This window comes from Oncorhynchus nerka, linkage group LG5 (genome assembly GCF_034236695.1).
Source record: "Oncorhynchus nerka isolate Pitt River linkage group LG5, Oner_Uvic_2.0, whole genome shotgun sequence".
NCBI lineage: Eukaryota > Metazoa > Chordata > Actinopteri > Salmoniformes > Salmonidae > Oncorhynchus > Oncorhynchus nerka.
The window spans coordinates 37320271-37347260 of NC_088400.1; the positions used below are offsets into that span (position 1 = coordinate 37320271).

Here is a 26990-nt window from a genome sequence, read left to right on the forward strand (position 1 = left end):
ATAACTATAGTACTACTAATACTTTTGCAACACATTTCCTTTGACAATTACATGAAAGCTGTGTCCTCCGGGACAGCTCTACTACTGTATACAAACAGTGAAATATGTTCTTCCTTTTTACAATATTATTATCTTAGTGTCCATGTTAGTTATAATTTATAGATATTACATTTTTGCTGAAGTGCAAATCCATAATTGACATGGATATGAGCAGTACCATTATACCTACCTAATCAAGGTTTCAAATCAAATCAAAATCAAATTTTATTCGTCACATGCACCGAATACAACAGGTGTCGACCTTACAGTGAAATGCTTACTTATGAACCCCTAACCAACAGTGCAGTTTCAAGAAATACAGATAACAATAAGAGATATTGATGTGTGTGGGGGGGTGTGACAGCTGCTCTTACCCAACCCCCAGTGGCCACACATAGACACACAGCTTACTACTGGCTTCTCATATTATAATCCACTCAGGTTTAATTTACTATGCAGATGTATTCCAAAATAGTCTGTCTTCACCCATATTCATCCATGCTGGGATGAGATTCTAGCCACTTTCTTGGCATGTTCAAGCTGAAAAAAATATCTAAGTGTTATATTGGACCAAACAGGTCTCAACCCCTACAGCTGCAGTCAGTTTTTAAAATCAGAGTAATTTGCATCTGACATTCTAACATAAACAAGCACTCACAGCATACGCACAAACACACACCCTCAATATCTGCAATACAATCAGGGCCAAGAGACCGTCGGTATAAAATGAGTTGACTTTATTTATACCTAACAAAAATATAAATGCAACAATTTCAAAGATTTTACTAAGTATTAGTTTATAGAAGGAAATCAGTCAATTGAATTCAATTCATTAGGCCCCAATCTACGGATTTCACATGACTTTGCAGGGGCACAGCCATGAGTGGGCATAGGCCCACCCACTTGGGAGCTAGGTCCACCCACTCGGGAGCCAGGCCAAGCCAATCAGAATGAGTTTTCCCCCACAAAAGGGCTTTATTAAAGACAGAAATAATCCTCAGCACCCCCCCTACCCCTCCTCAGACGATGCCGCAGGTGAAGAAGCCGGATGTTGAGGTCCTGGGCTGGCGTGGTTACACGTGGTCTGCAGTTGTGATGCCGGTTAGAGGCGGCTTATGGTAGAGAAATTAACATCTAATTCTCTGGGAATAGCTCTGTTGGACATTCCTACAGTCAGCATACCAATTGCACACTCCCTCAAAACTTAACATCTGTGGCATTGTGTTGTGTGACAAATGGCACCTTTTATTGTCCCCAGCACAAGGTGCACCTGTGTAATGATCATACTGTTTAATCAGCTTCTTGATTAATTATCTGGCAAAGGAGAAAAGCTCACTAACAGGGATGTAAACAAATTTGTGCACAACATTTGAGACAAACACTTTACATGTTGCGTTTATATTGTTGTTCAGTACACAACACAGATGATATGAAATGCAAGATGACATTGCAGAGTAGGGTGTCAGAACAGACCGAGGAGTGAGAGGGAAAAGAGGGAGGAAGGAAAGTAAACAAAGCAGCAGAAAGACAAAGAAAGGAGAAATGTGGGCACTAGGATTGGAGGAAAACATCTGACAGAGGGAGCGGAGGATTTATATGACGACTGCAGAGAGGAGAAAAAAAAAAGACAACATGACTCGGATATAAAGAGGACAGGAAGTTGAGCGAGGCAACATCTCAGTCATGGTACATTTTGAGGATGCAGCTTTTGATCACTCCCATGTACCTGTCCCACACTACCTGGTGTCTGAGAGAGAAAGAGAGAGAGAGAGAGAAATGAAATGGAACGTGTAAACCTCAAGACAAATTCTCATTATAAGAGCTGGTCAAGTTCCATAATATGGAGTGATCTTTGCTTATTCAGTTTAATGAGAGGCCTATTATAATATGGTTGTCTGATAAATATGTATTTGTTGAGTGTGTCGTGGTGCAGAGTTGTGTAAACTGTTAACCACATTCCAGAGTGGCTGTGCGAGAAACAAGGTAACTATAGTTTAAGACACATGGAGAGAGATGCAGTGACACCCACTGGTGACAACTGGGATATGAAATACATATATTATGCAAGCACACACTAAAAACAGTCAGGCCCTTAATGCATGCCAGGCAGCATAATACACTACATGACCAAAAGTCTGTGGACACCTGCTCGTCGAACATCTCATTCCAAAATCACGGGCATTAATATGGAGTTGGTCCTCCCTTTTCTGCCACAACAGCCGCCACTTTTCTGGGAAGGCTTTCCACTAGATGTTGGAACATTGCTTTAGGGACTTGCCTCCATTCAGCCACAAGAGCATTCATGAGGTCGGGCAGTGACGTCAGCGTTCCCAATTTATCCCAAAGGTGATCGATGGAGTTAAGGTCATGGGTTCTCTGCAGGCCAGTCAAGTTCTTCCACACCGATCTCGAACAACCTATTTCTGTATGGACCACAATTTGTGCACGGGGGCATTGTCATGCTGAAACAGGAAAGGGCCTGCCCAAAACTGTTGCCACAAAGTTGGAAGCACAAAGTCGTCTAGAATGTCATTGTATGCTGTAGTGTCTAACGGGCTGCACCTGAACCATGAAAAACAGCACCAGACCATTATTCCTCCTCTAAAATTTACAGCACTATGCATTCGGGCAGGTAGCGTTCTCCTGGCATCCGCAAAACCCAGATTCGTCTGTCGGACTGCCAGATGGTGAAGCGTGATTCATCACTCCAGAGAACACATTTTCACTGCTCCAGAGTCCAATGGCAGCGAGCTTTACGCCACTCCAGCCGACGCTTGGCATTGCACATGGTGATCTTAGGGTTGTGTGCGGCTGCTCGGCCATGGAAATCCATTTAATTAAGCTCCAGATGAACAGTTATTGTGCTGATGTTGCTTCCAGAGGCAGTTTGGAACTACTCGCTTCAGCACTCGGTGGCCCCGTTCTGTGAGCTTGTGTGGCCTACCACTTCGCGGCTAAGCCGTTGTTGCTCCTAGACGTTTCCACTTCACAATAACAGCACTTACAGTTGACCGGGGAAGCTCTCTAGCAGGGCATACAACTGACAAACTGACTTGGTGGCATTCTATGACGGTGCCACGTTGAAAGTCACTGAGTTCTTCAGTAAAGCAATGTTTGTCTATAGAGACTGCATGGCGGTGTGCTCGATTTTATACACCTGTCAGCAACAGGTGTGGCTGAAAAAGCCGAATCCACTAATTTGAAGGGATGTCCACATACTGTTATACATACATTGCATATACAAAGGTAATATGTTACTCACTTGAATGTGTCAAGAATGTGTGCAGAGTTAGTGTAGTGAGTGAGGAAGAGCCTCATGTCTCCTGCTGTCCATTTGTCTGACCGACACGGCTCAATAAACTGTGTGAGAGTGAGTGAGAGTGAAAGAAAGAAAGAAAGAAAGAGAGGGATTACACCAGTCTCATGGGTAGCACAAAAGTCTATAGACCTTATTGGCCTGATAAGCCAGAGCCAGAGTTGAATATTCTGACTAAAAACATTCACTAATGTATATTACTAATGATTTACTTACATACCTTTTCCACCAGATCAATAAAGAAGTCTCTGACATCTTTCGTGTTGGTTAATTTGGCAGCAATGTTGACAAGGCCTCTGGAGAGATTCTATGGATGAAGAGAGAGTAGAGTTTGTTTCAAATAATTATCAAATCATTTGAAAAGGTTTTTGATACGGCAGTTTAGAAATAATTCAACTCAAGTGAACTGTTTGAATTAGACAATTGATGTGCACATTTGACCCCATATAACCATCGTTACCACACTTTCTATGGACTGATTTACAGATTTGTGTAGTAGGCGGGACTGGACATCACCTTCTATGAAACTGTGTGGTCTGTTGAAGCGTTAGCAGTCCTGTTGGTTAACACAAGCATGTGTTGTCCCTCACCTTGAAGTTGGCTTCCATCTCATTAAATGCTTTGGTCTTCCCCCGGAGAGCCGTGCACACCAAACTGAGTGGGGCGGAGGGAATGAGAGAAACAGGAGCAAGGGCATGAGTGATACTACTGAATATTGTCATTCATAATATTAGAACGCATGCAAATAATATTAGAACGCATGCAATATACACAAAAAAATACGGAGAAAAAAAAAAAAAGTGAATTATTGACAGGAAACTACATCAGGCAATCAATAACTAATGGACCACACTCATGCCTCTTGTGCTGGTCCAGCAGATCCTTGTCAGTAATTAAAATCTTCAGTTCCTTTAGATCTTGTAAGAACTCCTTCTCAAGATCCACGTCCATGTCTTCCACCATGTTATCTGAGAAGACAAACTACTTCAGACATCTGATATTGCCGTATTAGGTAACAGTGCTGTGACAGTAAAAAAAAAAAACATATATATATATATATATATAACTACAATTAATGCGGGCCTCATAAGGCCTCAGGAATGATTGTAGTGCACAACTGCAGGTCAATTGATTAGGGACTCACCCAATGCTCCCACGGTCCAGTTGCTGATGAGCTGCCCTGCACAGAAGGCAAAGTCCTGGAATGTAAGATAATGCAGCTTCTTCTTCCCCGTCTCAAAGCGATTGTTGGCAAAGAAAACAATGGCAGCGTAATCCCTGAGAAGAGGAGATGCAGGGGAGTTTATTTTTTAATTTTTTTAAAGAGGTCAAAGTGTACAAAATAAATGACAAGATTATATCAAATTGAATAGTAAATTCTACTTTTACCTGGCCAGCTTGTCAGAGAGAAGGAAGTGCTGACGAATGTTTTCCACCAGGGGTCCCTTCAGTTCCTCCACAACTTTGAATACACGCTTGAAGTTATCAAACTGGGAGAAAAGGGGATCATTCAGAAAAGGTTTAGTGTACATGTGAAAAAATGTGACATTTGGTCTTAGAACTACAGTGTCTCGAGCTCTGTAGCTCATATAATCTGTACAGGCAGGACGGTCTCACTAATGTTGAGCTGAGCTGTGTTAGCATATTCCCTTATTCTGTGAGTGGCGTACAGTACCAGTCAAAAGTTGACACCTACTCATTCAAGGGTTTTTCTTTATCATTAATATTTTCTACATTGTAGAATAATAGTGACAACATCAAAACTATGAAATAACCCCCCCCACCCCAAAAAAAAACAACAAACAAAAAAAGTGTTAAACAAATCTAAATAGATTTTATTTTTGAGTTTCTTCAAAGTAGCCACCCTTTGCCTTGAAGACAGCTTTGCACACTTTTGGCATTCTCTCAACCAGATTCATGAGGGAGTCACCAGGAATGCATTTCAATTAACAGGTGTGCCTTGTTAAAAGTTCATTTGTGGAATTGTTTTCCTTCTAAATGCATTTGAGCCAATCAGTCGTGTTGTGACAAGGTAGGGGTGGTATACAGAAGACAGCCCTATTTGGTTAAAGTCAATATTATGGCAAGAATAGCTCAAATAAGCAAAGACAAACGACAGTCCATCATTACATGAAGGTCAGTCAATTCGGAATAGGAAAGGAAGACCCAGAGATACCTCTGCTGCAGAGGATAAGTTCATTAGAGTTACCAGCCTCAGAAATTGCAGCCCAAATAAATGCTTCAGAGTGCAAAGAAACCCCTACTAAAGGAAACCAATAAGAAGAAAAGACTTGGGCCTCCCCAGTGGTCTAAGGCTAGCTATGCCACTAGAGATTCTGAGTTAGAGTCCAGGATCTGTCGCAGCCGGCCGCAACCAGAAGACCCACGGGGCGGCGCACAATTGGCCCAGTGTCGTACGGGTTAGGGGAGGGTTTGGCAGGGATGTCCTTGTCCCATCGCGCACTAGTGACTCCTGTGGCGGGGCGGGCACAGTACACGCTGACCCGGTCGCCAGGTGTATGATATTTCCTCTGACACATTAGTGCGGCTGGCTTCCGGGTTAAGTGGGCATTGTGTCAAAAAGCAGTGCTGCTTGATTGGGTTGTTTCGGAGGACGCACGGCTCTCGACCTTCGTTTCTCCAGAGTCCATAGGGAAGTTGCAGCAATGAAACAAGACTGTAATGACCAATTGGACATCACAAAATTGGAGAGAGAAAAAAAAGAAAAAGAAGAAGAGACTTGTTTGGGCCAAGAAACACGAGCAATGGACATTAGACCTGTGTAAATCTGTCCTTTGGTCTGATGAGTCCAAATTTGAGATTTTTGGTTTCAACGGCCTTGTGAGACGCAGAGTAGGTTAACGGGTGATCTCTGCATGTGTAGTTCCCACTGTGAAGCATGGAGGAGGTCTGATGGTGTGGGTGTGCTTTGCTGGTGAAACTTCTGTGATTTATTTAGAATTCAAGGCACACTTAACCAGCATGGCTACCACAGCATTCTGCAGCAATATACCATCCCATCTGGTTTGTGCTTAGTAGGACTATCATTTGTTTTTCAACAAGATAATGACCTAACACACCTCCAGGCTGTGTAAGGGATATTGACCAAGAAGGAGTGATGGAGTGCTGCATCAGATGACCTGGCCTCCACAATCACCAGAATTGAGATGGTTTAGGATGAGTTGGACCGCAGAGTGAAGGAAAAGCAGCCAACAAATGCTCAGCATATGTGGGAACTCCTTCAAGACTGTTGGAAAAGCATTTCAGTTGAAGTTGGTTGAGAGAATGCCAAGAGTGTGCAAAGCTGTCATCAAGGCAAAGGGTGGCTACTTTGAAGAATCTCAAATATGTTTTGATTTATTTAACACTGTTTTTGGTTACTACATTATTCCATATGTGCTATTTCAGTAGCACATACAGTTCTGATGTCTTCACTATTATTCCACAATGTAGAAAATATAAAGAAAAACCCTTGAATGAGTAGGTGTGTCCAAACTTTTGACTGGGACTGTATGAGGCTAAACAAGAAGTAATTGATGTACAGTGTATTTTGTATACAGCAGTACTGTGTGTCTAAGACAATTTCCCCCTTGGGACATGTTACAGGTCCGTGATGTAGTCATTGTTAATGGAGATGTCTCGCTGAGGTTTCTGCTACCTGCCGCCTGCAGCTCTTCAGTGTGACACCAGTCTTTGCACTGACATCATCCAGGTCCTTCTTGGTCCCCTTTGAGAGTTTCTTCCCAAGGACCTCTCGTACAAACACGCCATCGAACGTATAGTACCTTTACAGAAAGAGGGGCGAGAGGGAGGAGAGGGGTGAGAGGGAGGAGAGGGGCGAGAGGGAGGAGGGGGCGAGAGGGAGGAGAGGGAGACAGATTAGGTGACATTTAAGGCAGAGGAAGATAAGACGTTAAAAAGTGTTTCAGGAGATGGAGCACCTCTCTATGAGCATGGTTTGGCGATGAGGTGGGATCTGGAACAGCAGCTGATTGGCCAGTTTGGCGGGGCTGTGCAGGAGGCGCTCACACATCTGGAAGGTTCTGTACTGGTCCATGGTGTCACTGCGCAAAACCTCAGCACTGGCCTCACACTCCTCCAATACCCCTCCCTCCATACGAACCTTCACTGCATCATTCACTGAGGATGGGGCAGAAAGGAAACAGAATTCAAGGTTTATGTTAGAGATATCGATTAAGTATTTTTTTATGGATGACTGTGTCTAGTATATGTGTGTGAGTTGGTGAATGTTGTGGACAATACCTGTGTAACCATCCAGCCAGAACTGATAGACTTCCTCATCCATAATGGTGGTGTTACCCACAAACACATCGAGTTCCACTGACATCTAAGTGGAAACAAGACAAATATGGTTTTAATAAGCGTCAATGTTTTCATTTCACTTGTCACAATACCTGTGGAATATTATTCACCACTTAACTTAGAGTGCATTCAGGAAAGTATATAGACTCTTAGACTTTTTCCACATTTTGTTACATTACAGCCTTTTCCAATCTAAACACAATATCCCATAATGACAAAGGGAAGAAAAAAAACATATTTTGTACATAATGTTGCTGCTACCATCTCTTATGACCGAAAAGAGCTTCTGGACATAAGAACAGCGATTACTCACCTCGAATTGGACAAATCATTTTTATTTCATGAGTCGGATGGGAAGGATATACTCCAAACACCCGAACAGGCCCTCATCCTCATCATTCGCTGGAGAAAGAAACTGAGATTTTGCAGAAAGAGATCGGTGTGCCTTGTGAGGATCAGGCAAAGAGTGGCTAATCTGCCTTTGCCATCAGTACTGTTAGCTAACGTTCAATCACTGGAAAATAAATGGGATAAACTGAAAGCACATATATCCTACCAACGGGACATTAAAAACTGTACTATCTTATGTTTCACCAAATCGTAGCAAGGATGTTGCGAATTTTCTTAGCTTTTTGTTAAAAATCGCGCAACATTTCAGCGCCCTGCTATTCATGCCAGGAATATAGTACATTCATATGGTTAGTGTGTGTGGAAAGGAAACACTCAGACGTTTCCAAAACTGGTTAAATCACGCCTGTGGCATTTACAGAACGGGCGTTTCATCGAAAAGTGCATGAAAATCTGTTCTCTGAAAATGGAAAAATATATCCTTCCGCCACTTCAGGCAATTGTTCAAAGTGAATCGAATTAAATAGAGCCGAGTTTACACTGCCTCCAGCTGCCACAGGTTGTCTAGAGTCATGTGATTTGATTCGCAATTGATTCTTGGTATAGCCTAAACAAGGGAACATCTTCCCTGATGACTCCGCCCGGATTTTTGGTCGACCTCTGGTCAGACATGTTTTTCTACAACGACAAGATAAAGATTTTAACATTGTTTCCTGATCCATTTATCGCTTATTAACGTGTACTAATACCTAAAGTTGCATTAGAAAAGTATTTTGTGAAAGTTTATCGTCGACTTTTTGATTTTTAAAAAACGACGTTACGTTATGAAATGCTAATTTTTCTCTCTTTACTCCCAGTATTCCGACTTCGATATCTAGGCTATATATGGACCGATTTAATCGAAAAAAGACCCTAAATGATGTTTATGGGACATCTAGGAGTGCCAAGAAAGAAGCTCGTCAAAGGTAATGAATGCTTTATATTTTATTTCAGCCTTTTCGTTTGCGACGCTAACGCAAAATCTGTCGTTGGGTGACGTTGCAGTATTTTTGTAGGGTGCATGGTATCAGATAATAGCTTCTCATGAATTCCCCGAAAAGCATTTTACAAATCTGACTTGGTGAATAGATTCACAACGAGTGTAGCTTTAATTCAGTATATTGTATGTCAATTTTAATTAAAAGTTTGAGTTTTATCAAAAACTATACGTGGTGCACTTGAAATTACCGCTGATTTGATCCCCAAAGCGGGACCACTTCTCTAACAAGTTAACGACGACATTAATAACATACAGCTGGCGGGTTATACACTCCATCGGCAGGATAGAACAGCAGCCTCTGGTAAGACACAAGGCGGGGGCCTATGCATATTTGTAAACAACAGCTGGTGCACGATATCTAAGGAAGTCTTGAAGTTTTGCTCGCATGAAGTAGAGTATCTCATGATAAGCTGTAGACCACACTACCAACCTAGAGAGTTGTCATCTGTATTTTTGTAGCTGTCTACAAACCACCCCAGACCGATGCCGGCACTAAAACCGCACTCAATGAGCTGTATACCGCCATAAGCAAACAGGAAAACGCTCATCCAGAGGCGGCACTCCTACTGGCTGAGGACTTTGATGCAGGGAAACTTAAATCAGTTTTATCAAATTTCTCTCAGCATGTTAAATATGTAACCAGGGGGGCTTTACTCCACACACAGAGACACGTACAAAGCTCATCCTCCATTTGGCAAATCTAACCATAATTCTATCCTCCTGATACCTGTTTACAAGCAAAAAATTAAAGCAGGAAGCACCAGTGACTGGGTCTGTAAAGTGGTCAGATGACGCAGATGCTAAACTACAGAACTGTTTTGCTAGCACAGACTGGAACATGTTCCGGGATTCTTCCGGTGGCATTGAGGAGTACACCACATTAGTCACTGGCTTCATCAATAAGTGCATCGATGACATCGTCCCAACAGTGACTGTACATACATACCCCAACCAGAAGCCATGGATTACAGGCAACATTCGCACTGAGCTAAAGGGTAGAGCTGCCGCTTTCAAGGAGTGGGACTAACCTGTAAGCTTATAAGATATCTCGCTATGCCCACCGACGAACCATCAAACAGGCAAAGCATCAATACAGGACTAAGATCAAATTGTACTACACCGGCTCCGACGCTCGTCGGATGTGGCAGGGCTTGCAAACTATTACAGACTACAAAGGGAATCACAGCCAGGAGCTGCCCAGTGACACAACCCTACCAGATGAGCTAAATCACTTCTATGCTCGCTTGGAGGCAAATAACACTGAAACATGCATGAGAGTATCAGTTGTTCCGGACAACTGTGTGATTACGCTCTCCACAGCCAATGTGAGTAATACCTTTAAACAGGTCAACATTCACAAGGCCACAGGGTCAGACGGATTGCCAGGACGTGTACTCCGAGCATACACTGACCAACTGGCAAGTGTCTTCACTGACATCTTCAACCTCTCCCTGTCTGTAATACCAACATGTTTCAAGCAGCCCACCATAGTCCTTGTGCCCAATAACACTAAGGTAACCTGCCCAAATGACTACCGACCCATAGCACTCACGTCTGTAGCCATGAAATGCTTTGAAAGGCTGGTCATGGCTCACATCAATACCATTATCCCAGAAAACCTAGACCCACCCCAATTTGCATACTGCCCCAACCGATCCACAGATGATGCAATCTCTATTGCAACCACAATGCCCCTTTCACACCTGGACAACAGGAACACCTATGTGAGAATGCTCTTCATTGACTACAACTCAGCGTTCAACGCCATAGTGCCCTCAAAGCTCATCACTAAGCTAAGGACCCTGGGACTAAACACCTCCCTCTGCAACTGGATCCTGGACTTCCTGATGGGCCGCCCCCAGGTGGTAAGGGTAGGTAACAACACATCAGTCACACTGATCCTCAACATAGGGGCCCCTCAGGGGTGCTTGCTCAGTCCCCTCCTGTACTCCCTGTTCACTCATGACTGCATGGACTGGCACGACTCCAACACCATCATTAAGTTTGCCGATGACAACAGTGATTTCAACAGTGATGATCACTGACAACAATGAGACAGCCTATAGGGAGGAGGTCAGAGACCTGACAGTGTGGTGCAAGGACAACAACCTCTCCCTCAACGCGATCAAGACAAAGGAGATGATTATGGACTACAGGAAAAAGAGGACCGAGCATGCCCCCATTCTCATCAACGGGTCTGTAGTGGAGCAGGTTGAGAGCTTCAAGTTCCTTGGCGTCCACATCACCAACAAACATGGTCCAAGCACACCAAGACAGTCGTAAAGAGGGCACGACAAAACCTATTCCCCCTCAGGAGACTGAAAAGATTTGGCATGGGTCTTCAGGTCTTCAAAAGGTTTAACAACTGCACCATCGAGAACATCCTGACGGGTTGCATCACTGCCTGGTATGGCAACTGCTCCAACTGCAAGGCACTACAGAGGGTAGTGCGTACGGCCCAGTACTACACCAGGGCCAAACTTCCTGCCATCCAGGACCTCTATACCAGGTGGTGTCAGAGGAAGGCCCTAAAACTTGTAAAAGACTCCAGCCACCCTAGTCATAAACTGTTATCTCTGCTACCGCACGGCAAGCAGTACAGGAGCGCCAAGCCTAGGTCCAAAAGTCTTCTAAACCGCTTCTACCCCCAAGCCATAAGACTCCTGAACATCTAATCAAATGGCTACCCAGACTATGCCCCCCGCGCTGCTGCTACTACTCTGTTATTATGTATGCATAGTCACTTAAATAACTTTACCTACATGTAGATATTACCTCAATTACCTCAACACCGGTACCCCGCACATTGACTCTGTACCAGTACCTCCTGTATATAGCCCTGCTATTGTTATTTACTGTAGCTCTTTAATTATTTGTTATTCTTATCTATTTTTTTACGATATTTTCTTAAAACTGCATTGTTGGTTTAGGGCTTATAAATTAGCATTTCACTGTAAGGTGAATCTGTTGTATTCAGCGCATGTGACAAATATAATTTGATTCATTTGAATTTACCACAGGTGGACTACAATCAAGTTGTAGCAATATCTCAAGGATGATCAATGGAAACAGGATGCACCTGAGCTCAATTGAGTCTCATAGCAAAAAATCCTAAAAACCTGTTTTCGCTTTATCTTCATGGGTTAGTGTGTAGATTTATGAAAAATATATACACTGCTCAAAAAATTAAAAGGGAACACTTAAAAAACACAATGTAACTCCAAGTCAATCACACTTCTGTGAAATCAAACTGTCCACTTAGGAAGCAACACTAACTGACAATAAATGTCACATGCTGTTGTGCAAATGGAATAGACAACAGGTGGAAATTATAGGCAATTAGCAAGACACCCCCAATAAAGGAGTGGTTCTGCAGGTGGTGACCACAGACCACATCTCAGTTCCTATGCTTCCTGGCTGATGTTTTGGTCACTTTTGAATGCTGGCGGTGCTTTCACTCTAGTGGTAGCATGAGACGGAGTCTACAACCCACACAAGTGGCTCAGGTAGTGCAGCTCATCCAGGATGGCACATCAATGCGAGCTGTGGCAAGAAGGTTTGCTGTGTCTGTCAGCGTAGTGTCCAGAGCATGGAGGCGCTACCAGGAGACAGGCCAGTACATCAGGAGACGTGGAGGAGGCCGTAGCAGGGCAACAACCCAGCAGCAGGACCGCTACCTCCGCCTTTGTGCAAGGAGGAGCAGGAGGAGCACTGCCAGAGCCCTGCAAAATGACCTCCAGCAGGCCACAAATGTGCATGTGTCTGCTCAAACAGTCAGAAACAGTCTCCATGAGTGTGGTATGAGGGCTCGACGTCCACAGGTGGGGGTTGTGCTTACAGCCCAACACCGTGCAGGATGTTTGGCTTTGCCAGAGAACACCAAGATTGGCAAATTCGCCACTGGTGCCCTGTGCTCTTCACAGATGAAAGCAGGTTCACACTGAGCACATGTGACAGACGTGACAGAGTCTGGAGACGCAGTGGAGAACGTTCTGCTGCCTGCAACATCCTCCAGCATGACCAGTTTGGCGGTGGGTCAGTCATGGTGTGGGGTGGCATTTCTTTGGGGGGCCGCACAGTCCTCCATGTGCTCGGCAGAGGTAGCCTGACTGCCATTAGGTACCGCGATGAGATCCTCAGACCCCTTGTGAGACCCATATGCTGGTGCGGTTGGCCCTGGGTTCCTCCTAATGCAAGACACCTCATGTGGCTGGAGTGTGTCAGCAGTTCCTGCAAGAGGAAGGCATTGATGCTATGGACCGCCCGTTCCCCAGACCCGAATTCAATTGAGCACATCTGGGACATCATGTCTCGCTCCATCCACCAACGCCACGTTGCACCACAGACTGTCCAGGAGTTGGCGGATGCTTTAGTCCAGGTCTGGGAGGAGATCCCTCAGGAGACCATCCGCCACCTCATCAGGAGCATGCCCAGGTGTTGTAGGGAGGTCATACAGGCACGTGGAGGCCACACACACACTACTGAGCCTCATTTTGACTTGTTTTAAGGACATTACATCAAAGTTGGATCAGCCTGTAGTGTGGTTTTCCACTTTAATTTTGAGTGTGACTCCAAATCCAGACCTCCATGGGTTTGATTTCCATTGATCATTTTTGTGTGATTTTGTTGTCAGCACATTCAACTATGTAAAGAAAAAAGTATTTAATAAGAATTCATTCATTCAGATCTAGGATGTGTTATTTTAGTGTTCCCTTTATTTTTTTGAGCAGTGTATATATTTAATCAACTTTAGAATAAGGCTTTAAAGTAACAAAATGTGGGGGGAAAAAAATCAAGGGGTCTGAATACTTTCCGAATGCACTGTACATAGCTACTCTGCAACTGAACCAAAATCTGGGTTTACAGGAGGCGTTGAATATGGAGATTCTCCTTTGGCCCAAGAAGCAGCCATTCAACTTGCCATTAACAAGCTTTTCAAGCTTAATAAATGTCAAAATACAGACAACTATCGTCATTACTGCCATTCCGGTCGGTATGTACTCCCAAAAAACATCTAAATAGAAAAAGTTACATGCAACCAAGAAAAATGCCTTGTCTGGAAATAATCTAAATATTGTTTTTGAACAAGTGGGCACCTCTCGGCTGATCCAGCAGTAGGAAAGGTCATTGATTTGATCACCTACAACAGTATGAACGTTATATCAATCTGTTGTTTTACCCGCGCTACATGGATGCAATAATATTTAATGTAAGTAGATTAAGTAAAAATATAGGGTACGTTTTTACAGTGATTGTATATTTCTAGATAGGCTTTATTTAGTGTATTTTAATTCCAATAATATTGCAACAGGTGCAGAATAGGTGGATTTGACGCAATTGCACTTACTAAAAAAAAAATAGATTTGTTCCAGACATGGCATGTTGTCGGTTGCATGTAACTTTTTAGTTAGACCTTTTTGGGAGTATACAGACCGGAACGGCACAATTGACGACAGTTTCTCAGCAAAACTCCATTCTTTGGTAAGTACTGAACGTATTTTGATATTATTAAGCTTGAAAAGTTGGTTAATGGCAAGTTGAATGGCTGCTTCTTGAATTTAAAGGAAAATTGCCATATTCAACGACTCCTTTGTAAGCCTAGATTTTGTCTGGAAACCCGATATTGATTTGCATTAAATTCGATGTCAGGTAGAAATGAGCATTTGAATCAGGAAAGTTCTCTCTCACAACCTTTACAAGCCAGAATGTTGAATAAAATTACATTTTAACGTTCTTTGGCATTTGCCCGTACCGGGTCGGGCCCCCCTTTGCCTCCAGAACAGCCTGAATTCTTTGGAGCATGGATTCTACAAGGTATGGCATTCAAACGATGCTCAATTGGTATCAAGGGACCTAACGTGTGCCAGGAAAACATTTCCCACACCACCACGGTTGACACCAGGAAGGATGGAGCCATGGACTCACACTGCTTACGCCAAATCCTGACTGCCACCAGCATGGTGCAACAGGAAACAGGATTCATCGTGCCCACTCTAGCCGCTTCTTCTGTTTTTTTTAGCTGATAGGAGTGGAAACCGGTGTGGTCGTCTGCTGCAATAGCCCATCCGTGACAAGGACCAACGAGTTGTGCATTCCGAGATGTCGGTCTGCGCCGTTATTTGCCTGTTTGTGGTAAGCCTGTTAGCTTGCACGATTCTTGCCATTCTCCTTCGACCCCTCTCATCAACAACCCGTTTCACCCACAGGACTGTTGCACCATTCTCAGTAAACCATAGACACTGTCATGCAAACAGCCCAGGAGGCCGGTCTGCCTGCTTTATATAGTGCTCCTGAGTGGCGCAGCGGTCTAAGGCACTTCATCTCAATGCTAGAGGCGTCTCTACAGATCCTGGTTCGATCCCAGGCTGTATCACAACTGGCTGTGATTGGGAGTCCCATAGGGCAGCGCACAATTGGCCCTGATTTTCCTAGTTAAATAAAAGGTTCAATATATATAGTGCCAGGTGACTCACTGTCTGTGGGAGCTATTTTCATGAAGGGGGTGATGTACCCATAAACTTTTCAAAATCCTGCTAGTGCCTTCAGAGTTCTATCACCTGAAGCATATGCACAAGATACAAATACATGCAGGCGACTCGTGCATACTTGCTGAGCTCGTGTTTACATGGTTCTGCACATGCTTCAGGTGATAGAAATCTGAATGCAATAAATTACCAGCGATTTGAAAAGTTTGTAATTATACATTCCTACACGCTAAAAAGACCAACCGCATGGACAACCGGTAAAGTACTTTTAAATATATTGTTATTCAACATTCTGGTTTGTAGAGGTTGTGAGGGGAAACTTTCCTGACTAAAATGCTAATTTCTCCCCGACGTAGAATTCAACGTCAGGTTTCCTGCACTGTACTAAAAAGTCAATGTTTTACTAACGTTAGTTACTTGTATTTACATTTAACTGTATACATTATCTGACTAAACAAGATGATACTTACCTTTTTAAATTAAGGTTCCAATATTGTAGACTGTTATAATATAGCTACGTGTTTTAACTAGGATGAGTAATAATCCCGCCTGTCCAGAACTGGTATACTACCGTTAGCTAACGTTGCTAGCTAGATAATTCATTATTATCTAAAAACATAACGAATAATAAACTCCTATAAACTATGGAGACATTGTCATCCGTTGCTAATGCTGTAACGAAGCCTTTTTTCGAAAAAATAAACGGAAGAAAATACCTGTGAACAACACTTTATTGTGCCTTTACAGGAAGTATCTTTATATAGCCAGATAAGTATGTCTGGTATAGCCCATAGAGAATGATAGAAGCGTCTAGTGGCCCAAATGGCCCATTTCGCATGGGCAGCGCCATGAGGGCTTCCACCATTTTAATTTAGTCAGCTGGGCGGGTCTTCCAACTTCATTGGCTGGGTCATCAGAAGGGACCGGCCAATCGTGAAGAAGAAAATGAACTACTTCAAAATGGAGATTGCCTCAGTGGATCTGCTCATGCTGTCACAAATGCTATAATGGCACACATACTAAGACCTCTATCTATCTCTATGAGTATAGCCAAAGATGGTTGGCTGTTTACCATAACATGTTTTTATCAGTTCCGGTCAATTTAACGGGGTGGGTCTACCATAGACACCAATGAGCTCGCTAGCTTGTAGTCCTAAAAAACGGAAATTAGTTACCTCTGGTTCCTTCAGCCATTCCAGTGGGGAAAATAGGGTTTGGGATAATTGCCGAAAATAAGGTCTGAGGTTAACACAGGCTAAGGATATCTAATAGCCTACGTTTTATTATATAAGATAATATCAGTCAGTGAACATGACCTTTATACAATATTAAGCATTTATGTGCATTTCTTTTACATAAACGCTTCAAAATCCACAAAAAAGTGACGTTAGCTGATGACGATTATCTCATAGAACAAAACGTATAAGATCTCCTAAACCTGTGTTTACCACATACTTTATTTTCGGCGTTTATCCAAAAACGCCATTCATTTCCCAATAGGCTTTTTCCAGCGAACTATGGCAGAGTTAGTGCCTACAAAAAGACGCCATTACTATGTCTCTCTAAAGCAGCTGGGTCTGTTCTACTTAGTTCATTGGCTTTCATTCAATCAACAAACAACAAAAACAGTGAGTAGAGTGTCTCGCCTCCTCTTTCGTATCTGGTATAGCGGCCATATTTAAACCTTTTCAGCAGCACACTTTGAACTACTTATTTTCAATAACAAAAAATGTGGAATACTACAATCTATGAAAAATATGATGTAACCTACATGAGAACATGTTGCACAAGTTTATATAGTAAAATTATATTTGGATATACAAAACATACGCAATTATATTATGTAAAACAGAATATCAGAACGGTTATTTTACCATAATAAACACAAATAAAATGTTAAAAAGTAGATAGCTACTATGATGAATTATGGTGTGTGTGTGTGTGTGTTTTTGCGCATGCTTTCCCTGCAGAGATTTATCTGAATAAATCCCACCAAATCCCTCTCCTCGCCCCTCCTGTTGCTGTATCTGTCTGTGCCCTTCAAAATTACAAAAGAGAAAAAGTACACAGTCAACTGTCTTTTTGTTTTACACCTCACTGCAAACCAACCAACCAACCCTCTCCCAGTTCCAGCCCTTCTGTTAGCTAACCTCACCCTGATTCCATCCCCTGCTTCCCCCAGTCCCTGTATAACACCCTATATTGCTATGGCCTCACTGAAACAATAGAGCTGGAATGAAGGGCGGAAGGATGTGGCCAAATACCTCATGCTTAAACCTTTTGTCACACTTTCCATCTGTGTATTTGAAATTGTGTAGACTACACTGTAACTCTGATTCACTTATTGTTCTGTGTCAAAGTGTGACTCTGATTCTTGTGTGTCATATTCTGTTGTGTGTGCGTGTGTGTGTGTGTGTGTGTGTGTGTGTGTGTGTGTGTGTGTGTGCGTTTGTGGGCCTATGGTTGGAGGGGGTGGAGAGTGGGGTCCTGTGGGGAGGTATTTAACAAATATATATGGAATACAAATATACAATGGTATGTGATATGATTGCTATATATTCCGAATAAATGATTGTAGTTCTGCCCGTAGATTTGAACACAAATGTGATACAGCCTAAACAAAATTAATAGTATTAACACATGCATTCAAATTTTGTGTGATGTAATTTATTTCGACGGGATACAATACGTAGTATAAGCTATTCCATCGAAAGAAATGACATCACACAAAATCAAATGAAATAAAAGTAGTGTAAGCTATTATTTTACCCTAAAGGAAGACCAAACGGAAAGAGAGAGGGGAGGGATTCAGAAGAGGGGCATTCCTACGGCCGCCTCCTTCACAACCACCATCCGACAACCATACTTGAATGCTCAAGAATGTAATCGCTTTTTTAATCATTTTGTAGGATAATATCAAGAAACTGTGTTTTTAAAACATCAGTGAATATTTTGACCTTCACTGTTAAACCGAGCATCTCTTCTACAAACGTGGTCTGTATCGATTTCGTCCTACATTTGTATTGTGTTTGTTCATTTCGTTTTTAAAAGACTACATGGATGATTACTACTCATTTCTATAGCTTTTTATGTGAAGGGAGAGGATAGAAGAAAATCCCATTCTTTTTAAATGGGCGTCATTTTCTGAAATTCACAGAGTGGAGAGAAAAAACGAGTCTGAGAGGAGACATCCGCTTTATAATGACAGTGGAAGAAGGCCGACATTGTAATCCTCCACACACCAATGCAATAAGATGAGCAGGAGTCTGGATGTATTTCTCTTTTTTGAAACTTCAAAGCCTTGTTTGTTTTCATCGGTGAATTTCAAATTACTGCCTCTTTCGGGGTTATAATCAAAAGGAATGTTATGCCATGAACAAATTCTCCAAACAGAGGGAATACAACATTTACTCGGACAGAACGAAAGCATATGCTCTTCAGCACGTCACTTCTGATATGAAGGTCTGAGTAAAATAACGTTATCGTATATTAACCAAGGTTTTCCGATATAGGATGACGAGTCAACTGCACAATAAAAACGAAATAACGGATTGCAAAATCACGGAAATCCCTCACCCTGCTGAAGGTAACCAAGGAAAAGCAAAGGGAAAACTGGACATTAATGCAAACTCTTTTTTACCAAGCCTATAATTGCAGATTATCATCTGAGATATGAGAGTGATGGATTGACATTTTATATTGAAAATATATAAATTCTTTGCTTTGTTTTATTATATCAAGAGCGAATTTGTTCAGGGAATTTTATAGCTCATAAAAAACGTTGATGTGAAGCATGCACTGTTCCCCATTATCCATAGGTAAAACCAATCATTACTGTTGGCCTATATTTTGCTTCCATGGTTGGATAGAGTCAGTTGATAGTCATACAATTCAGGGCTGCCTGTAAAAAGCTTACTGTAGCCTCCATGCACATTGCAGAGCATCCCAGGAATTGTAGACTAAAGTTAATTTGCCTCTACTGCCTGTAATTGGGAAAGGCTATTTCTCAGGTTATTGAATTACAGATCAGTCCAAAAAATATGGGGAGTGACAGTGAGCTCTACAACAGAGACTTGTCAAAGATGTCTGACGAGGATTTACTCTCCTGCTCTAAAGAAGAGCTGGTGAGTCGACTGCGTAAAGAGGAGTCAGAGAAGATCTCTGCTCTTATCCAGCGTGGACGGCTGATAAAAGAAGTTAACAAACAATTACAGGGCCACCTGCTTGAGATCAGGGAGCTGAAAACCGTCAACCAGCGTCTCCAGGAAGAAAACACAGAATTGCGTGACTTGTGCTGTTTCCTTGATGATGACCGACTAAAGGTGAAGAAGCTGGCCCGGGAATGGCAGCTGTTCGGTCACCACGCAGCCAAAGTGATGCGTGAGGATCTGGGCGGCTACTTAAAAAAACTGGCCGACCTAGAGTGCATGCAGGATGGATTGGTAAAGGAGAATCTGGACCTCAAAGAACTCTGTCTGGTCCTGGAGGAGGAATGTGTCAGCAGGAATGACTCCAGTCCCGGTGGTTCCACTGAGCTCAACCTGCCGTGTATGGTGTCCAGAGACCTGGGAGATGGAAGTTCAAGCACTGGAAGTGTCGGTAGTCCGGACCAGCTCCACCTGGTGTGCTCACCTGATGACTGATGATGGGACAGAGCCGGATACTTTCACTGAGTAGTGAAAGAGCGCGATAAAGATAAATATGGGTTGAGGAAATATGTTTAGTTGTTTACAGCATTCATTGGTAGAACACAAACTTGATTGGGATACTTTTTAGAAGATGGCCTATAACACACAGTAACACAGCATCATCTCCAGAATAGCAGTCAATTCTGTTCCTTCTGCACATGCTGCTGTCCTAAAGAAGAATTGAAAAAGGATCCTCAAGAGAAAAGAAAAAGGCTTTTTCCTGGAAAGAGGGATGACAGGCACACATAAACATTTGAGACTAAAGGTCAAGCTTTATCGAATGATAATTTCACAATTTTATGCTTTTTTAAAATGATCTTTTGGGAGGTTTTCCTCTGTTCTGTGATTGAGACTATATGTGGTTAACAGTAGCAGGTGTTAGGAGGTTAGGTTAGGATGTTATCTCATGCACTGGACTGTACTGATAGTGGACTACTTCGTACTGCATTGCACTGGACAAAGCTATTATATGAGTCCTTGTAGACACATATCTCGATCCAGATTTGAGCCATACTAGTCTACTGTACATGACATCCAAAAGCACTGAAATATTTGAAGGATGAGTGATGATTTTTGTGAAATACCTTTAAATAACATTTAAATCATGTAGATTATGCATTCAGTCCCTCAGGTCAGGATTGGAGTGCTGTGTGTATGAAATCACAAACTAACAATGAAATAGTATATTATGAACACTGTCTTGGCTGCCCATGGGTTTTACACTGAAAGACATAGCTAGTGTGCCACAGTAATTTAGGCTGTACAATGCACTAAAACTTGTGATGGCACCGCTGGTTTGTGTCTTGCACCTGCACCTATATGATGGTGTACTTAGACCTTCTTCAGAACTGAACGGCCCAGGCTGTTCTCAACCAGCCACTTTTGTGTCAAACTGGAAGCTCGAGACTGGATTTGACATGATGCTGGGAACTAGACAAGACACTTTTACTTTGTTCTTTACTACATTATTATTGTTATGATTATTATCATTATTACTACTGCTTCACATTTTCTGTCTAAATTGCCAATAGTCAGGATCCTAATATAATGTTTTGTGGTAATTCTGTAGATATATTCTCTCATTGTCATTAACTTGACATATCAGTGTTACATCATTAACAAATACATATTTCTGTTTTAAGCATATAGACCATGCTCATGGATTGGATAAGATTTGCTTTGTTGTTGGCTGTGATTGGTGGGCTGCTTGTAGTGCATTGAAGAGCTTTAAATACACTGGCTGAGACACTCAATCATGTTGTGACCTTTCTTTGTGTTTGTGACTTTGCAGAAAGACATTCATTTTACATGGTGCAACATGAGTGATTGATTGATCTCTCTACCTGTTTGTTATGACCGGTTTGTCCCAGACTGCAGGCGATTGATGTTCCTGTCCATGTCATTGTGGAAATGTATCAGTTTTATTTTTGGACCTCTGTTTGCGCAGTGGAAGGTAATGCTTTAACAGAGAGCTCATTTTACAGAGAGGAGCACACATAGGCTCTCTCTCCTAAATCTCCTTTTTATTATCACTGCTATCATATGCACTCTGGGCCTCCTGTGAGTGAGTGAGTGAGTGAGTCACTTCATTTGCGAGAAGTACAGTAACATCAGAACTCTGTGTTCAGGAATCAGGGTCATGGACAATAGATCTCCATTTACCAGACTCTCATTTTGATCTATGTTGATCTCTTCTAAACATGACCTCCCATTCAATCAAAAACCCAGATGTCCCGCTGTGACCTCCTTTTCTTCTTGCTTATCTTTCTTATTCAGCCCATCTGAAACATTGTGTTATTTGTATCTGTTTGTATTGAAGTCAGTTATACAATTATTTCCAGAGAGGAAGCAGAGAGGTAATGGCCAGCTTTCCCCTCCCTTTCCTCCCCAGCATCCATTACCTCCTTACATAATGTTGCTATGCAGCAACATCAAGCAGGAAACAGGACGTATTCAAAATGGACTAACTAACTAATGGGTTTAACACTAAGGATGCATTTAATCTTCTTTTTACCCCTTTCATACTGATATTTTAAAATTTAGAATTTGATTGTACTTTTTGACATATTGATGCAAATATCATCGCATGAACATAATCAAACATACTTAACGTCACCAGATACACATAATGTTGTCTTTAAAAGAATATATTTATTGTACCGTTGTCTATGAACACATTTAAGTGAAGGCACTGCCCACTGCACTGACCTACACATCAGTCAAAAGAGACACATTATAAAAAAATATACTACACTCTCAATAAATACATGTCTATATATTCTATATTTACTCATGGTCCTGCCTTAGTTGTGTTTCAAATTTTCCCCAAATAATGCAGTTTTTCATAAATTAAATAAATTATATTGTACTAAACGTACAATATCACAAGTAGATGTATGCATCTTTTATATAAAAGATAGCTAGCTCACATGAAAGTTTACCTGGCATGCACATATATTTACTCTCAAACAAACCCACAGTGTTTATTACCATGCACTACCATGATGTGGTTCCTACATTACAAACTGGGTGGTTCGAGCCCTGTATGCTGAAAACCATGGTATATCAGACCATATACCACAGGTATGACAAACATTTATTTTTACTGCTCTAATTAAATTGGTAACCAGTTTATAATAGCAATAAGGCACCTCAGGTATTTGTGGTATATTACCAATATGCCACAGCCCTTAGCCTTGGTATATTGGCCATATACCACACCCCCTCACCCTCTTAAATATATCACCATTATTGCCAAAGTACACCGAGTTAATACATTTTTGTTTGCACATTTGCACAGTTCTACATCTTGTGTTTTGAGCATAACAAATATAGGTTGTCAGAAGTTATATGCATCGGTGAAAACAAAAAAAGTGTAACAATACAACCCTTTAAATATGAGTCATTGGCATCACCATAATGCTTTTTGTGAGAATCAGTATTTTAGCTTTTGTGTGCATTTAGTGTGTAGGGGCTATTTGGAAAGTGTAGGCACAGAGGAAATGAAATAGACCAGCTGCATTTAGCGTATAATTACTGTCGTTATTAAAGTCACCTATGTCATCATTTTCTTCATCTTCATAACCGTCAGTGTTGTCACTCAGTCTTTCCCACCAAGGAAGACAGTTAAATCACAGTGTGATGATGGTAGGGGAGTTTAGGGAGTGATCTGATTGGTCCCCACTGCTGCTGCTACGGCGATGGGCAATACTACAGGGCTGGGGGTTTCGAGACTGCTGGGCCACACCATGTTGAGAGGAAGATAACAGAGTCGGTAGAGCCTGGGATGAAATAGTGGAACTGGAGTCTAGAGAGCCAGAGGGATAACTGAAGACCAGACTAGCCGTGAAAGGAGTAAGAGATGGAGTAGAAATAAGAATTGGGGTGTGAAGAGACTCAGATTCCATGGGGACAGCAGAGGCATAGGAGGTCACAGGACGGACAGGGATAGTAATTTTTGGTTTGGGCTTCTCGATCCTTGATTGGCTCTTTGCTGAGCTCCCTGGTAGGTCAGGAAGCTCAGGCTCAATTTTGATACCTCCTAATGAGGGAAGCTCTGAGCTCTGGTCAGAATCTGAGTCAGAGTCTTGGATTTTGCAAATGGGGCGGTGGGCCTCCAGAACCAACTCTAGCTTTTCTTTCTCCTTCTCTAGTTCAGCAATTTCTTTCTGCAGACAGGACTTTTTATCTTCCAACTCATCTGTCTCCTAAGAGAGGGGAAATTAAAGATAAACGGTTAGGGTTGTATTGTCAATCTATTATTTTTCAATTGGTCGAGAAATCCAGTAGTTGATGATTTACAAACTTTAAACTTACGATTTGCAGCGTGTCTGTCAGCTCCCGTCGACGGTTACGACACTTGGCAGCTGCCTGTTTGTTTCGCTCCCTCCTTATTCTGCGTCTCTCCAACTCCTCTGGGGACAACTAAAGCGAGAGAAAGACATTTGACGAGGCAGAGTTATGACTGAAAAAAGTTATAATACGTTTTACAACTCAATTGTATAAAGGGGACTGGACTGAATAGCTGTAAAATGTGTTGTGGTGAAATACTACCACCTTGTGTATGAACTGAGTCACTATATTCAAACTTTCAAGATGGCCCTTAATTTCGTAACATCAGAGGCTTTTGTCATTTTGTTACACCCTTTCTCCAATTTCACTTAACATTATTCATCCAATTTATCCCGCCTTGTATTGTGATGAGTCATTCAGACCCCAATTGTGACTCAGGTATGAGTCATATGACTTGCCCCAGTGAATCACGATAGCCCATTTCCTGTCTCATCAAATTTCAGCTCACTCAACCACACATTCTGAAAGTGTAACAAAGCCAACAGGTATGAAAATAATGACTCTCAAGGAAAACAAAACCTACTAGTAGTTTAACTACTTGATGTCTTGCCATCTTACATTTTGTGAACCTGCTCGTGTCAGATATATTTTGGTTCAAACAGGTTGATAAAAGCTCTCATCCTTTCTGGCACTTAGCCAACGCCACACTAACATCAAACGAGTGGCGTATCTTAAACAATGATGAAACAGGTCATTGTACATAGCTGTTCCAAAGTACATAGTTGTCAACCAAAACAACTGCTTGGTCAACCTCTGCATCATCTGAAATTTCCACATCGTCGCAGAAATCTATCCCGTTCAAAAGATAGCTCTCAGGAATATTTGTTTCTGTAATTTTGTTTTCAACCTATCAGACAAGACGAGTGTGTGGTGAAGTCTCACTGCCATGTCAGACGTATAAAACAGTCACACACACTACAGGATATTACACATGACCGACGCACTGACTCAACCGTCTGTCTCCACACCTCTGTGAAGTCTCTAGTTGCCCTATTCCCTGGCCCTCTCAGTCCCACCGGAGCACTCTAATTCTAAGCCTTGCAGTAGTATCTTTATACAGTGTAGCCCTATTAATAAGACAACAACTACATGGAAAGGGGACTACTAAAGACGGTTCCTCTTCAAAGACAACCACTTCTTCAAAATCTAAATGTAGGTCTATGTAGTGTTAAGTGACCTTACGTTTCATGTGCATTTTGGTCAGATATCCACCCACATTCTGGCACAATGCCTATCTACATTTTGATTGATGCTGAAAGTCAATTATATAGTATTACACCCTGCTGGCTAAAGACCACACGTATTCTTACATGTTCATCGTTCCTGCGTCTGGTTGTGCTCCCGGATCTTGCCACTGCCCTTATGACCCCTGGTCTGTAGAGGTGTGGTTGGGAAGGTGAAGGGTTGAAGGGCCTCATTCCTGCTGCAGGTGAGTAAAGAGGACGTGGAGGCCGCGAGGGGCCAGCTGGACCAATGAAGGAGGGCTGGACCAACCACTGGAGGTCTTGGTTGGAAGTGATGGCATTGAGACTGGGGACAAACTGGCTGCCACCTGCCACAGTGAACTTCTTAAGGGAAAGCGAGAGAGAGACAGAGCGAGAAAGAGAGGAGGTTAGAGTAAGGACATGATGGGTAAACTAACAAACAGAAAGTGATTTACAGCAATGTAATTATTTTGAACCAGATGTGTCATGGGCAATGGACATGCCCAGTTAAATAAAATAAATAAAACATGCTATCCATGCTTTTGACATTGACATAGGTGTGCATCCGGATGTAAAGGCAACAATCTTGACAAAGACGGTGAGCATTGAAAATATAATTTAAAATCCATAATGTGTATCAATTCATCAGACAAGGGTAATCAAACTGCACCATGGCTATAATACAATTATGAGCCTACTACATTTTTCTGTAAATATTATGCCATAAATAACCTATTATTATTACTACATTCTGCAATTTAATATGATTAAGCAATATCATAATTATTGAGGGGAGAAACTTTACACAAATGATGATTTATTACTTTTACTAATGTTTATCAACATAGACCAATATGTGTGCCTACCTGATCTTGTTGAGTAGTTGAGGTGCTGGTGCCCTGGGATACAGCACTCGATCCGGTATTGGTGGACGCAGAGTCGCTGCCTCCTCGGCCCAAGTTCCCAAAGTTTCGGTACATCTTTGATTGTAAAACTGCTATCCCGATCACGATGAGTGCAAAGTAATCCTGATGAGTTTTAGGAAGAACAAGCGATTAAATGTTCAGGGAAAGTGTCAGGTTCACCAATTCAAACGTGGGGCAAACCCTCCTTATTGCGGGATGTTGGTAGGATCCAAAAAGAAAGGGAAATAAGAAAACTGCGAATTAAAATATTGTTCTTGTGTATGACTAAATTCTCCCAAATTCATTTGAATTACTTCTTACGTATTGATCATTCCAGTTGGACTGAACAGTATAGAGTGTTCGTGAAATTATAAACGCCCAAACCGATTCTATAGTTATTTAACGCCCCTCCCAATTTACTGGAAGTGGTGGTGTCTTGGTTTTTGACTTGTAACTGACCACGTGCGGATGACGTAAATAACCATATATGGTGAGTTTCCTCCAGAGAGTGTTCCCGGGATTCCTCCATTGACAGGAGCGGAAAGCACGCTCTCTTTGAATTCTACAAGTTTATGCCCCATGCTCGCATTCACATTCATTTTTACCATACAACTTTTTATAGAATCTATCCAATCGTGTTTTATGGAAATTAATCATGTCACAGAAACATAGCCTTCTGTCTATAAAAATGCAGTATTGTCATTCATTATGGTGTTCGTTGTATCCTATTATTTATTTAATAATATAATAATTGTAAGAAATGTGGCTATTTGATAAGCTAAGTACGCTA

At 42.0% G+C, this 26990-nt stretch overlaps 3 protein-coding genes across 4 annotated transcripts; 1 reads left to right on the top strand and 2 right to left on the bottom strand.

The window, feature by feature from the left end:
- Positions 1-761: 761 nt before the first annotated feature.
- LOC115129432 (acidic fibroblast growth factor intracellular-binding protein B-like) lies at positions 762-16349 on the bottom strand. The gene is made up of 11 exons (XM_029659762.2): positions 16021-16349; positions 7619-7703; positions 7297-7495; positions 7014-7140; positions 4745-4845; positions 4500-4633; positions 4215-4323; positions 3946-4009; positions 3576-3662; positions 3302-3399; positions 762-1786 (listed from the first exon to the last, which is right to left on the bottom strand). Exons 2-11 carry the CDS (start codon positions 7701-7703, stop codon positions 1717-1719), a joined length of 1074 nt encoding a protein of 357 aa, XP_029515622.1. The 5' UTR covers positions 16021-16349; the 3' UTR covers positions 762-1716.
- A 2012-nt stretch (positions 16350-18361) lies between these two features.
- Positions 18362-21491, top strand: LOC115129435 (coiled-coil domain-containing protein 85B-like). The gene has a single exon (XM_029659767.2). It carries the CDS (start codon positions 19591-19593, stop codon positions 20191-20193), a length of 603 nt encoding a protein of 200 aa, XP_029515627.1. The 5' UTR covers positions 18362-19590; the 3' UTR covers positions 20194-21491.
- Positions 21492-22369: 878 nt separating this feature from the next.
- On the bottom strand, positions 22370-26620 carry LOC115129433 (fos-related antigen 1-like). 2 transcript variants are annotated; one of them, XM_029659766.2, is made up of 4 exons: positions 26162-26620; positions 25401-25655; positions 24055-24162; positions 22370-23945 (listed from the first exon to the last, which is right to left on the bottom strand). In XM_029659766.2, the coding sequence occupies exons 1-4, from the start codon at positions 26273-26275 to the stop codon at positions 23370-23372; spliced, it is 1053 nt and encodes a 350-aa protein (XP_029515626.1). In that variant the 5' UTR covers positions 26276-26620; the 3' UTR covers positions 22370-23369. The 2 variants fall into 2 exon arrangements, with proteins under 2 accessions (XP_029515626.1, XP_029515625.1); XM_029659765.2 differs by having other exon boundaries at positions 25401-25658.
- Positions 26621-26990: the final 370 nt, after the last annotated feature.

Bases quoted from the DNA above. Each gene is read 5' to 3' on its own strand.
- LOC115129433 (XM_029659765.2), bottom strand. From the start codon at position 26,275: ATGTACCGAAACTTTGGGAACTTGGGCCGAGGAGGCAGCGACTCTGCG. The intron at 25,659-26,161 runs GTAGGCACACAT...CTTTCCCTTAAG, and splicing joins CAACTACTCAACAAGATCAG to AAGTTCACTGTGGCAGGTGG. The intron at 24,163-25,400 runs GTAAGAATACGT...CTCTCGCTTTAG, and splicing joins GACGCAGGAACGATGAACAT to TTGTCCCCAGAGGAGTTGGA.
- LOC115129432 (XM_029659762.2), bottom strand. From the start codon at position 7,703: ATGTCAGTGGAACTCGATGTGTTTGTGGGTAACACCACCATTATGGAT. The intron at 4,634-4,744 runs GTAAAAGTAGAA...TCCTCTTCTCAG, and splicing joins CTCTCTGACAAGCTGGCCAG to GGATTACGCTGCCATTGTTT. The intron at 4,324-4,499 runs GTGAGTCCCTAA...TTGTCTTCTCAG, and splicing joins CTGGACCGTGGGAGCATTGG to ATAACATGGTGGAAGACATG.
- LOC115129435 (XM_029659767.2), top strand. From the start codon at position 19,591: ATGGGGAGTGACAGTGAGCTCTACAACAGAGACTTGTCAAAGATGTCT.